General features: G+C 38.1%; 1 protein-coding gene across 5 annotated transcripts in view; it reads left to right on the forward strand.

Annotated features, from left to right (window-relative positions):
• SLC41A2 (solute carrier family 41 member 2) overlaps positions 1 to 13,638 on the forward strand; it is a 206,358-nt gene that overhangs the window by 128,671 nt on the left and 64,049 nt on the right. For 4 of the 5 annotated variants that reach the window (XM_057486450.1, XM_057486451.1, XM_036891307.2 and 1 more), the window contains exon 3: positions 8,904 to 9,011. The exons of the other annotated variant lie outside the window; for it this stretch is intronic. In XM_057486450.1, the coding sequence (XP_057342433.1) occupies positions 8,904 to 9,011 (108 nt within the window). The remainder of the gene's footprint in view (positions 1 to 8,903; positions 9,012 to 13,638) is intronic. 5 annotated transcript variants of the gene reach the window in all.

A 13,638-nucleotide genomic window follows, 5' to 3' on the forward strand; every position in this document is an offset into this window, starting at 1 on the left:
ACTGCTGGTTAACAAAGAGGAGAGGAGGGAGGGCAGGGAGGGAGGGATAAGGGGATTAAGGGACATTATGGTTAGCACACATAGGGGGGTCACAGGGAAGGCAGTATAGCACAGAGAAGACAAGTAGTAACTATTGCATCTTACTACGCTGATGGACAGTGACTGCACTGGGTGTTGGAGAGGGACTTGATAATATGGGTGAATGTAGCAACCACAACGCTGCTCATGTGAAGCCTTCATAAGATTGTTTATCGATGATACCTTATTTAAAAAAAAAAAGATACATGATTCATCCAGGATCACACAGCCACATTATGACAGATCCATGCCTAGAATCACAGTTTTTCTAATATCTAAGTTAGTGTTCTTTTTATGATCCTCTGTTCTGCAACCTCTTGTCTCACACCCTAAAATGGGGATCAGAACATGGGATGAGTCAGACCTCCTGAGCTCAATACTAGGTTCCATCTCTTGACCTTGGGGAAATCACTTCTCTGAATCTATATTTCTTCACTGGTGAAATTAAATAATAATATCACTGTAATTTTCTAGTGGAGTTGTTGTAATTAGTAATGGTACCTAGATTCAAATCTGTGTTTATCTGTGCTCTTAACCATTACATATACTGAATCTTTTTTTTTTTTTTTAGATAATTATTTTTTATTGAAGGGTAGTTGACACACAGTATTATATTACATTAGTTTCAAGTGTACAACACAGTGATAAAACATTTATATACATAATTCTAGGTTCCAGCTATCACCCTACCAAGCTGTTACAATATCTTGACTATATTCCTTATGCTATACATTACATCCCGGTTACTTATTTATTTTACCATTGGAAGTCTGTCCTTTTTTTTTTTTTTTTTTTTTTTTTTGTGAGGGCATCTCTCATATTTATTGATCAAATGGTTGTTAACAACAATAAAATTCTGTATAGGGGAGTCAATGCTCAATGCACAATCATTAATCCACCCCAAGCCTAATTTTCGTCAGTCTCCAATTTTCTGAGGCATAACAAACAAGTTCTTACATGGAGAACAAATTCTTACATAATGAATAAGTTACATAGTGAACAGTACAAGGGCAGTCATCACAGAAACTTTTGGTTTTGCTCATGCATTATGAACTATAAACAGTCAGTTCAAATATGAATACTCATTTGGTTTTTATACTTGATTTATATGTGGATACCACATTTCTCTCTTTATTATTATTATTTTTAATAAAATGCTGAAGTGGTAGGTAGATACAAGATAAAGGTAGAAAACATAGTTTAGTGTTGTAAGAGAGCAAATGTAGATGATCAGGTGTGTGCCTGTAGACTATGTGTTAATCCAAGCTAGACAAGGGCAATAAAACATCCACGTATACAGAAGATTTCTCTCAGAACGGGGGGGTGAGGTTCTAAGCCTCACCTCTGTTGATCCCCAATTTCTCACCTGATGGCCCCCCTGCGACTGTGCCTGTCTTAGGTTGTTCCTCCCTTGAGGAATCTTACCCGTCTCTGGCTAACCAGTCATCTTCTGGGGCCATACAGGGAAATGTAAAGTTGGTAAGTGAGAGAGAGGCCTTATTGTTTGAAATGGTTAGCTTTTTATTTCTTTGCATATTTATGCCCTGTAGCTTCTATGCCCAGCATTTGTCTTGAGGTATCTTTACCACTTGGAAGAATTATGATACTCGGTAAATTTGATATGAGGCACGAATTCTATTTAAGGGTTGTAATTAGGAAGGAAGAAGAAAAGCTATACAAGTAGCAGGCGGAAGAAAACATGGGAAGATTGATTATTTCTTTGACATATCTTCTTGTAGAGTAACTTCAGCATGTATAGGTTTTAAGCTACTACTTAAATTGCGCACACACATTAACATAATAGGAGTATAGTTACATAACCAAAGCATATCTGTAATTACCAGCCATCTCCAGTGAAACCAAGAAAACCAGTTAGGCACCTTAGGCATTTGTGAAAACTTATCTATGATATGGTGGATATTGTCCAACTGAACTTGAACAGTCTGAGAGAAATCAGACAAATTAAAACAACCCATTCCTGGGGAATGTTCACATCCCTTATGTTCTTTTAACAGTAAATAGTCTGTAGTTGTAAGATTTTGGAGCGCTACAATTTGCACTTCTCCTAATTCTTGGTTGAGTCCCAACAGTATAGATTCAGTCAAACTTGTTGTTTTTCTGTATGCACAGGCCAGCTTAGATATCTCCTTCATTCCCATGGCAAGTCCAGGAGCTGGTGGGATGAGTGCATCTACAGCTGTAGCAGTGTGTGGATCTTTGTTGGGGTTTTTTGATGATCATCTTCTGGCATGAGTCTTCCAGAGAGTGCTGATGTTGGAAGTTTTCTTTCATATCGTATCTTAGTTCATTTTCGGGGTAGCCCAATTAGGCTTTGATCTTCTGTATAAACGCAAACAGACCCTTTGCCTACACTTTTATATGCCCTTTATACCCTTGTGTAGAACTCATTGGAGGTTACCACACAGGAACTGCCTTTTTTTTTTTTTTTTTGGTTTCACTAATCTACACTTACATGACGAATATTATGTTTACTAGGCTCTCCCCTATACCAGGTCCCCCCTATAAACCCCTTTACAGTCACTGTCCATCAGCATAGCAAAATGTTGTAGAATCACTACTTGCCTTCTCTGTGTTGTACAGCCCTCCCTTTTCTCCTACCCCCCGCATGCATGTTAATCTTAATACCCCCCTACTTCTCCCTGTCCCTTATCCCTCCCTACCCACCCATCCTCCCCAGTCCCTTTCCCTTTGGTACCTGTTAGTCCACTCTTGAGTTCTGTGATTCTGCTGATGTTTTGTTCCTTCAGTTTTTCCTTTGTTCTTATATTCCACAGATAAGTGAAATCATTTGGTATGTCTCTTTCTCCGCTTGGCTTGTTTCACTGAGCATAATACCCTCCAGCTCCATCCATGTTGCTGCAAATGATTGGATTTGCCCTTTTCTTGTGGCTGAGTAGTATTCTATTGTGTATATGTACCACATCTTCTTTATCCATTCATCTATCGATGGACATTTAGGTTGCTTCCAATGCTTGGCTATTGTAAATAGTGCTGTGATAAACACAGGGGTGCATTGGTCTTTCTCATACTTGATTGCTGCATTCTTAGGGTAAATTCCTAGGAGTGCAATTCCTGGGTCAAATGGTAAGTCTGTTTTGAGCATTTTGATGTACCTCCATACTGCTTTCCACAATGGTTGAACTAACTTACATTCCCACCAGCAGTGTAGGAGGGTTCCCCTTTCTCCACAGCCTCGCCAACATTTGTTGTTGTTTGTCTTTTGGATGGCAGCCATCCTTACTGGTGTGAGGTGATACCTCATTGTAGTTTTAATTTGCATTTCTCTGATAATTAGCGATGTGGAGCATCTTTTCATGTGTCTGTTGGCCATCTGTATTTCTTTTTTAGAGAACTGTCTGTTCAGCTCCTCGGCCCATTTTTTAATTGGGTTATTTGTTTTTTGTTTGTTGAGGCATGTGAGCTCTTTATATATTCTGGATGTCAAGCCTTTATCGGATGTGTCATTTTCAAATATATTCTCCCATACTGTAGGGATCCTTCTTGTTCTATTGATGGTGTCTTTTGCTGTACAGAAGCTTTTCAGCTTAATATAGTCCCACTTGTTCATTTTTGCTGTTGTTTTCCTTGCCCGGGGAGATATGTTCAAGAAGAGGTCACTCATGTTTATGTCTAAGAGGTTTTTGCCTATGTTTTCTTCCAAGAGTTTAATAGTTTCATGACTTACATTCAGGTATTTGATCCATTTTGAGTTTACTTTTGTATATGGGGTTAGACAATGGTCCAGTTTCATTCTCCTACATGTAGCTGTCCAGTTTTGCCAGCACCACCTGTTGAAGAGACTGTCATTTCGCCATTGTATGTCCATGGCTCCTTTATCAAATATTAATTGACCATATATGCTTGGGTTAATGTCTGGATTCTCTAGTCTGTTCCATTGGTCTGTGGCTCTGCTCTTGTGCCAGTACCAAATTGTCTTGATTACTATGGCTTTATAGTAGAGCTTGAAGTTGGGGAGTGAGATCCCCCCTACTTTATTCTTCTTTCTCAGGATTGCTTTGGCTATTCGGGGTCTTTGGTGTTTCCATATGAATTTTTAAATTATTTGTTCCAGTTCATTGAAGAATGTTGCTGGTAGTTTCATAGGGATTGCATCAAATCTGTATATTGCTTTGGGCAGGATGGCCATTTTGATGATATTAATTCTTCCTAGCCATGAGCATGGGATGAGTTTCCATCTGTTAGTGTCCCCTTTAATTTCTCTTAAGAGTGACTTGTAGTTTTCAGAGTATAAGTCTTTCACTTCTTTGGTTAGGTTTATTCCTAGGTATTTTATTGTTTTTGATGCAATTGTGAATGGAGTTGTTTTCCTGATTTCTCTTTCTGTTGGTTCATTGTTAGTATATAGGAAAGCCACAGATTTCTGTGTGTTGACTTTATATCCTGCAACTTTGCTGTATTCCGATATCAGTTCTAGTAGTTTTGGGGTGGAGTCTTTAGGGTTTTTTATGTACAGTATCATGTCATCTGCAAATAGTGACAGTTTAACTTCTTCTTTACCAATCTGGACTCCTTGTATTTCTTTGTTTTGTCTGATTGCCGTGGCTAGGACCTCCAGTACTATGTTAAATAACAGTGGAGAGAGTGGGCATCCCTGTCTAGTTCCTGACCTCAGAGGAAATGCTTTCAGCTTCTCGCTGTTCAATATAATGTTGGCTGTGGGTTTATCATAGATGGCCTTTATTATGTTGAGGGACTTGCCCTCTATTCCCATTTTGCTGAGAGTTTATATCATGAATGGATGTTGAACTTTGTCAAATGCTTTTTCAGCATCTATGGAGATGATCATGTGGTTTTTGTCTTTCTTTTTGTTGATGTGGTGGATGATGTTGATGGACTTTCGAATGTTGTACCATCCTTGCATCCCTGGGATGAATCCCACTTGGTCATGGTGTATGATCCTTTTGATGTATTTTTGAATTCGGTTTGCTAATATTTTGTTGAGTATTTTTGCATCTACGTTCATCAGGGATATTGGTCTGTAGTTTTCTTTTTTGGTGGGGTCTTTACCTGGTTTTGGTATTAGGGTGATGTTAGCTTCATAGAATGAGTTTGGGAGTATACCCTCCTCTTCTATTTTTTGGAAAACTTTAAGGAGAATGGGTATTATGTCTTCTCTGTATGTCTGATAAAATTCCGAGGTAAATCCATCTGGTCCGGGGGTTTTGTTCTTTGGTAGTTTTTTGATTACCGCTTCAATTTCGTTGCTGGTAATTGGTCTGTTTAGATTTTCTGTTTCTTTCTGGGTCAGTCTTGGAAGGTTGTATTTTTCTAGGAAGTAGTCCATTTCTCCTAGGTTTCCCAGCTTGTTAGCATATAGGTTTTCATAGTATTCTCTAATGATTCTTTGTATTTCTGTGGGGTCCGTCGTGAGTTTTCCTTTCTCGTTTCTGATACTGTTGATTTGTGTTGACTCTCTTTTCTTCTTAATAAGTCTGGGTAGAGGCTTATCTATTTTGTTTATTTTCTCGAAGAACCAGCTCTTGGTTTCATTGATTTTTGCTATTGTTTTATTCTTCTCAATTTTATTTATTTCTTCTCTGATCTTTATTATGTCCCTCCTTCTGCTGACCTTAGGCCTCATTTGTTCTTCTTTTTCCAATTTCGATGATTGTGACATTAGACCATTCATTTGGGATTGCTCTCCCTTTTTTAAATATGCTTGGATTGCTATATACTTTCCTCTTAAGACTGCTTTTGCTGTGTCCCACAGAAGTTGGGGCTTAGTGTTGTTGTTGTCATTTGTTTCCATATATTGCTGGATCTCCATTTTGATTTGGTCATTGATCCATTGATTATTTAGGAGCGTGTTGTTAAGCCTCCATGTGTTTGTGAGACTCTTTGCTTTCTTTGTACAGTTTATTTCTAGTTTTATGCCTTTGTGGTCTGAAAAGTTGGTTGGTAAGATTTCAATCTTTTGGAATTTTCTGAGGCTCTTTTTGTGACCTAGTATGTGGTCTATTCTGGAGAATGTTCCATGTGCACTTGAGAAGAATGTATATCCTGTTGCTTTTGGATGTAGAGTTCTATAGATGTCTATTAGGTCCATCTGCTCTACTGTGTTGTTCAGTGCTTCCGTGTCCTTACTTATTTTCTGCCCAGTGGATCTATCCTTTGGGGTGAGTGGTGTGTTAAAGTCTCCTAGAATGAATGCATTGCAGTCTATATCCCCCTTTAGTTCTGTTAGTATTTGTTTCATATATGCTGGTGCTCCTGTGTTGTGTGCATATTATTTAGAATGGTTATATCCTCTTGTTTGACTGAGCCCTTTATCATTATGTAGTGTCCTTCTTTATCTCTTGTTACTTTCTTTGTTTTGAAGTCTATTTTGTCTGATATTAGTACTGCAACCCCTGCTTTCTTCTCACTGTTGTTTGCTTGAAATATGTTTTTCCATCCCTTGACTTTTAGTCTGTACATGTCTTTGGGTTTGAGGTGAGTTTCTTGTAAGCAGCATATAGATGGGTCTTGCTTTTTTATCCATTCTGTTACTCTGTGTCTTTTGATTGGTGCATTCAACCCATTAACATTTAGGGTGACTATTGAAAGATATGTACTTATTGCCATTGCAGGCTTTAAATTCGTGGTTACCAAAGGTTCAAGGTTAGCCTCTTTAGTATCTTACTGCCTAACTTAGGTCGCTTATTGAGCTGTTATATACACTGTCTGGAGATTCTTTTCTTCTCTCCCTTCTTGTTCCTCCTCCTCGATTCTTCATATGTTGGGTGTTTTGTGCTGTGTTCTTTCTAGGAGTGCTCCCATCTAGAGCATTCCCTGTAAGATGTTCTGTAGAGGTGGTTTGTGGAAAGCAAATTCCCTCAGCTTTTGTTTGTCTGGGAATTGTTTAATCCCACCGTCAAATTTGAATGATAGTCGTGCTGGATACAGTATCCTTGGTTCAAGGCCCTTCTGTTTCATTGTATTAAATATATCATGCCATTCTCTTCTGGCCTGTAGGGTTTCTGTTGAGAAATCTGATGTTAGCCTGATGGGTTTCCCTTTATAGGTGACCTTTTTCTCTCTAGCTGCCTTTAACACTCTTTCCTTGTCCTTGATCTTTGCCATTTTAATTATTATATGTCTTGGTGTTGTCCTTCTTGGATCCTTTCTGTTGGGGGTTCTGTGTATTTCCGTGGTCTGTTCGATTATTTCCTCCCCCAGTTTGGGGAAGTTTTCAGCAATTATTTCTTCTAAGATACTTTCTATCCCTTCTCCTCTCTCTTCTTCTTCTGGGACCCCTATAATACGGATATTGTTCCTTTTGGATTGGTCACACAGTTCTCTTAATATTGTTTCATTCCTGGAGATCCTTTTGTCTCTCTCTATGTCAGCTTCTATGCGTTCCTGTTCTCTGATTTCAATTCCATCAATGGCCTCTTGCATTCTATCCATTCTGCTTATAAACCCTTCCAGAGTTTGTTTCATTTCTGCAATCTCCTTTCTGGCATCTGTGATCTCCCTCCGGACTTCATCCCATTTCTCTTGCGTATTTCTCTGCATCTCTGTCAGCATGTTTATGATTCTTATTTTGAATTCTTTTTCAGGAAGACTGGTTAGGTCTGTCTCCTCTGGTGTTGTCTCTGTGATCTTTGTCTGCCTGTAGCTTTGCCTTTTCATGGTGATAGGAATAGTTTGCAGAGCTGGGACGAGTGACGGCTGGAAGGACTTCCTTTCTTGTTGGTTTGTGGCCCTCCTCTCCTGGGAGAACAGCGGCCTCTAGTGGCTAGTGCTGCGCAGCTGCGCGCAGACAGGGTTTGTGCTTCCTGCCCAGCTGCTATGGAGTTAATCTCCGCTGTTGCTGTGGGCGTGTCCTGGCTTGGGCAGCTGCTCCAAAGTGGTGGAGTCACGTTGGAGCAGGAGCTGCTGGGAGGCTATTTATCTCCGTAAGGGGCCTCCCTGCTCCCTGCAGCCCAGGGGTTAGGGTGCCCAGAGATCCCCGGATTCCCTACCTCTGGATTAAGTGACCCGCCCTGCCCCTTTAAGACTTCCAAAAAGCACCCGCCAAAACAAAACAGCAAAAAACCAAAAAAAAAAAAAAAAAAATGGTCGCGCACTTTTCTTATGTCCTCCGGCACCTGGCCTCCAGTGCCTGCTCACTGTTCTTGCTGCCCTGTTTCCCTAGCATCCAGGGCCCCCTGGGCATGTACTGTGTCTGCACTCTGGCCCCACTGGCTGGGGCTGGGTGTTCGGCAGTCCTGGGCTCCGTCTCCCTCCCGCTCTGCCTGCTCTTCTCCCGCCGGGAGCTGGGGGGAGGGGCGCTCGGCTCCCGCGGGGCCGGGGCTTGTATCTTACCCCCTTCGCGAGGCGCTGGGTTCTCTCAGGTGCGGATGTGGTCTGGATATTGTCCTGTGTCCTCTGGTCTTTATTCTAGGAAGGGTTGTCTTTGTTATATTTTCATAGATATATGTTGTTTTGGGAGGAGATTTCCGCTGCTCTACTCACGCTGCCATCTTCCGCCCCTCGACAATCACATATACTGAATCTTGCCATCATAAAGGGATAAAGTGAAATTTATGAGTAGCTGAGTTGTGTAGCAAGTTAGGTGTATTTCAGGCTGTAGTGACTATATCAGCTGCCATTCCCAATTCCAACTAAATCTTTTAAAGTAATTCAAAGCATCAGAGCTCTGGAGAATGGGGTTAAGCTGAATGTTCACTGATTAAATGACCTGTGTCATTCAAAATGTAGATGCATCGTTGGAAAAAAGGCTGAGGTTTTTAGAAATGTCTTTTTTCTAAAGTATTTGTTTAAAGACCGTCAGAAAATTCTATCTTTTTTCCTTACAGCACTGGGAGGTGTTCAAAAAAGTAACAGAAGTTTTCATTTTAGTTCCTGCACTTCTTGGTCTCAAAGGGAACTTGGAAATGACATTGGCATCCAGATTATCCACTGCTGTAAGTTTTTCCTACCTCTAAGTATATATATTACCTACGCTGTTTGTATTTAAGAGAATTTGTGTCAGGAAAAAAATTTTTCCTCTCTCTGTTAAATTTCTGGACCTCAGAGGCATGCAAGTAATTATGTCTGATGTCATACCCTGAAAGTTTTCTAAGTTGTCTAATCTGAGAATTATAGGCCCGCCTTTTTCCCAAGAAGAAATAATATGCTTGCCTCCTTTTATTCCAAGGCATTCTGGCAGTTATTATCAGTGCTGAAGACATGGGAAAAATCAAATGTTGAGATTCTTTATGGTTCATTGGTTGGGTTGATTGTTATTTGAACTTTTTGTGATTGTAAAAGTTATACATGCTTAATGTAATAACTGAAGAGCAGAGAAAAAGTATCAAGAAGGAAGTTTATCATCTGTGATATCCATTTGAAGGTACATTATGATCTTTCCATATCAATAAGTGCAGACCTATGTTATTTTTACCAACTATGTACTTTTTTGTTGCATACATCTACTACAGTTTAATTCATCATTCATTATTAGATATATAGGCTCTTTCTAATGTTTTGCTATTAAAACAATATTGTAATAAATATTATACATACATTTGTGCATTCTTTTCTTATACTTTCTGGCAAATTCTAGGATTGTACTTACTGTTCAGAAAAAAGGATGTATGTCTCTAAGGCCTTACCTGCATATGATAAATTGTCATCTAGAGAGGTTAAACATTTTTGAAAATACTTCCTTTAGCAGGGCTCTGAGGGTTTTTTTAGAAGCCCAAAAGGACACTGATTTCGCACGATAACATTCTTTGGGAGTTCACCATTGTGGAACCAAGTTATGGTTAAAACTATGTAATTAGTGAGGTTCACTTCAATGAGCCATCTGCCCACTGAATGTTAGCCAAAAATTAACTAAACCATCAGAGGATATTACTAATTGCAGTGCCTTTAGCATATAAAGGTTTTTTTTTTTTTCCTCTTTAAAGTAGCTACAGCAATGAGTCCATCTATGAACTAAGGGAAAAAAAATTGTGTATCTAATGGTAACCAAGATGTGGGAGCTGAACAACCGTGGTGTTCCAAGAAACACCTCTCCTTGGATGAGAGCACTCTCTCCATCTCCTTCCCCCTCTCCATTTCCCCCCAGGCACCTGTGAGTTCCCTCTGTTTCTTGAGAGTAGCAGATGCTTAGAAAGGAAACGTATTAAATAATGCTTTTTTAAAAAAAAAAACATTATTGACTTGTTAATTAAGAGGAAATGCTGCATGTGCCCTATGGAACTTTCTAAGCCCCTTCTTTATACAAAAGGTCATATAACCATACTCTACCTAGGACAATAAGGAAATGTTGGGATATTAGTGAGCTCTCATAATGTTCCAGGACTGTGCTAACTACTTTACAAGGATATTTTATAATAATCCTCTGAGATAAGCACTATTATTCCTATTTTACAGAGGCGGAACTGAGGCTTAGAAAGGTGAACTATCTTCCTGAGGACACAGAGCTTATAGATAATGGAATAAGTCACATTCCAGAACATTCCCAGTTCCCTGCACAGGATAACTGCCAGAGTTTATAAAACCAGTAAATAACAGCAGTAACAAAAACCTAATAGTTTTCTCCTCTACATTGTAAGGATATTCTCCTAAGGTCTTGGTTCTAGCTAATAGACCATATTTTTGGTACTTAATATTTTCAAACTTTTGATATTCATTATTCTAAAAAATTATTATTTAACGATATAATCCTGGTGCTTTATCTCTTTAGTTAGTTGGAGAGCTAGAATTGTCTGGGGATATCAGTTAGACACAAGGGTGGAACCAAATCTTAAAGAGTAGAATTACTTCGGTAAATTAACTTTAGTCTATAATTTTACATGTAATCATTATAAAGGGACTGGAGAATAATAGAAACTAAGGCTCCTTGGATTAGAGCATAGAAGTGTAAGATGATCCTGGAACATCTTGTGGTGCAAGGAAGTAAAGAATTGTTTGAAAAAAAGATGGGAACATGCCAAAAGGCTACAGAGTAACATACTAGCCAGATCTGGGACAGTTTGGACCACAAAATAAATGTTAGTTACATAGTATAACCTAGGTCATTAGAGTTCATTGGTCTATAGATGAATAAAAAGGGAGGCAAAGTGCTTGCTGTGTTAATATTTACACAAATAATTTCATATATTAATAAGGACTGTAAGAAAATAAAACAGGGTAATATGATGAAGGATGACTCATGAAGGCTATTTTATATTAAGTGGTTGGGGAAGACTTCTCTGAGAGGTAATGTGTAAGCTGGCACCTGAATAAAAAAAAATTAAAGTAAACTTAAATAATGGAAGTGAGTCAGCCATATCAAAATCTGGGGAAAAAACATTCTAAGTTACTGTTGTATCTAATCAGTGTAATGAAGTCAGTGTAATAATGCCAGATATTTACACACATACTAGACAGGTTCAATTTAACATTTGGGCCTAGGGCAGGAATACAAACAGGACCATATGATGTATGTCTACATAATTTTAAATTACACAACAAGCTTACAAACTTAAAAATAAAATATCTTTCCACACTGGCAAATATATCCTTATGAAGATCTAGAAGCCCAAGATCAAATTATGAATTCTTGGACTTCTTGGTTTCTGTTTTGGAACATGGTGTCGTGGCGAGAGCCAGCTCCTGGTCTGAGACCTGTGTATTTCGAGCATGACCTGGAAAAGACAATGAGGCACAGGCTTTGGCCAGGCACACCACCTGGGCTTTATGTTCTCCTCCCCTTGTAGTATGCAACCTAGCTAAAGAAGGGCCAAAAATGGGGCCCTTCAAGCCATGCGTCTCAGAGCTGAGTACCTCTTACCAGATTCAGAGCACTACTGATTCAAGCTTTCGGAAGTGAAAACTTCTTTCAGCATAAGGAAAATTTCATGACATAAAAAGAGATTTTGAAGCTGCCCTATGTGTACTTCCACAAGATATTAAAACAAGGTGGAAGAGAAGTTACATATTAAAAAGGTTTGTTGAACAAAATGGCCTTAATATTATACCCTGAAGGGAACAATTAACAGGATTTAATAATAACCAGTAGTTGTTTACAGAGAAAGCTGCTTTACTGGAATATTCTAAGTAACCAAAGGGACATAACCTTGAAGTGTACAAGTACTTATTTCTTACGTAATATCTGCTGTAAAAGTCCTGTCATTCTGCTCTTGAGAAGATCCTGAAATTGGCAAATAAAAGCTGAGCTATAGATGAAAATTCATTACTTTTTTGGTGTCTTGGAACCTCACTTCACTGTTACACTTTTAGACCCACCGTTTTAAAGATAAGTTTTTCTCAAGTGATGTTGTGAAGCAATAAGCACATGTAAAATTTTTTAATAAAAAATATAAGGGCAATAATCATAGACTCATCTGAATATATTTAGAAGGCATCATCAAGCAGCATACAAAACTTCAGTTTATGGAATTATTTCAATGAAATTGCATTGTCACTATCAAACAAATCTTTAAAACTAAGAATTTAAGAGGAGATAAGTCTTTTATCAATTATATGAGAGGAAAGAAAGCCTAATAATCTGGCAACACCTCCATTCTCAGAAGTATCTAAACAGACAAAACTAGCCAAAAGCTATCTTGATTTTCTGATGACTTTGTTTGAAAGTAGGTGTCTACATAGTATTACGTACATGAAGTATAGTGACCACAGGATGAATCTAGCAGTTCTCAGTTCTAACAAATTATTTCTGAGAAGTTTAATAATAAAATGGTAGTACAATTTTTAAAATTTGATTAAATTTCATGTTTATTCTAGTATCTATAGAAATTCGTATATATTGGTGACATTTTGTATCAGCTGAATATTGATTTTAACATTTTGCCATTTGGCATCCAGCTGAAATGTGTGTCCAGTGTAACTCTAGCTTTTGTCCTAAAAGCAAAACAAAAACCTCTATTTAACTTTACTACGGTTTTCAGAGTTAGTGAAATTAAATATATATATTCCGTCTGCCATCTTTTCCCAGTTACCTACACTTGAATTATGTTCTAAGAACTGGTGGGTTACCTAAGTAGAACTCAAGTTAAAATACTTTTTGGCAGAAGAGGAGAATAAAGAAGAGGTCTTGGAAAACAAAAGTGACAACTTTAAAGGAGAAGTGGTTAGAATGAGAGTTTAAAGGTGGCTTTAGTTTCATTTTGTTGGAAAATGAACTTTGTTCTGATAAATATAGTTAAACATACAAGCATTTAAGCAACTTGATAATGTTGTCCAGAATGCTGAAATTTTGGCTAGCTTATCTCAAAGAAAATACCTTTAAAAGCAACATTCTTGAGCATTACCCAGCATTTATGTAGATTCAGATAATAGATGCCAGTCCATTTCAAAATAGGCCATGCTGTAGGGAATCTGGTTAAAGAAAATATATTGCAAGTTAAATTCTAATTTGATTGCTTATTACCATTTAAACTGAATGTAAGTTTAATCTTTCTCTTTATTTAAATTTTAGTTTATTTGTTGTGTGTCTGTATTTTATATTAGATATGCTTCTCAACTATCCGAATATATTTATTTATTTATATTTTAGAGAGGGGAAGCTGATTAGAGATTTGCACATGGGAGAAGCTTGTT

The sequence above is a fragment of the Manis pentadactyla genome, chromosome 10 (assembly GCF_030020395.1).
Source record: "Manis pentadactyla isolate mManPen7 chromosome 10, mManPen7.hap1, whole genome shotgun sequence".
Classification (NCBI taxonomy): domain Eukaryota; kingdom Metazoa; phylum Chordata; class Mammalia; order Pholidota; family Manidae; genus Manis; species Manis pentadactyla.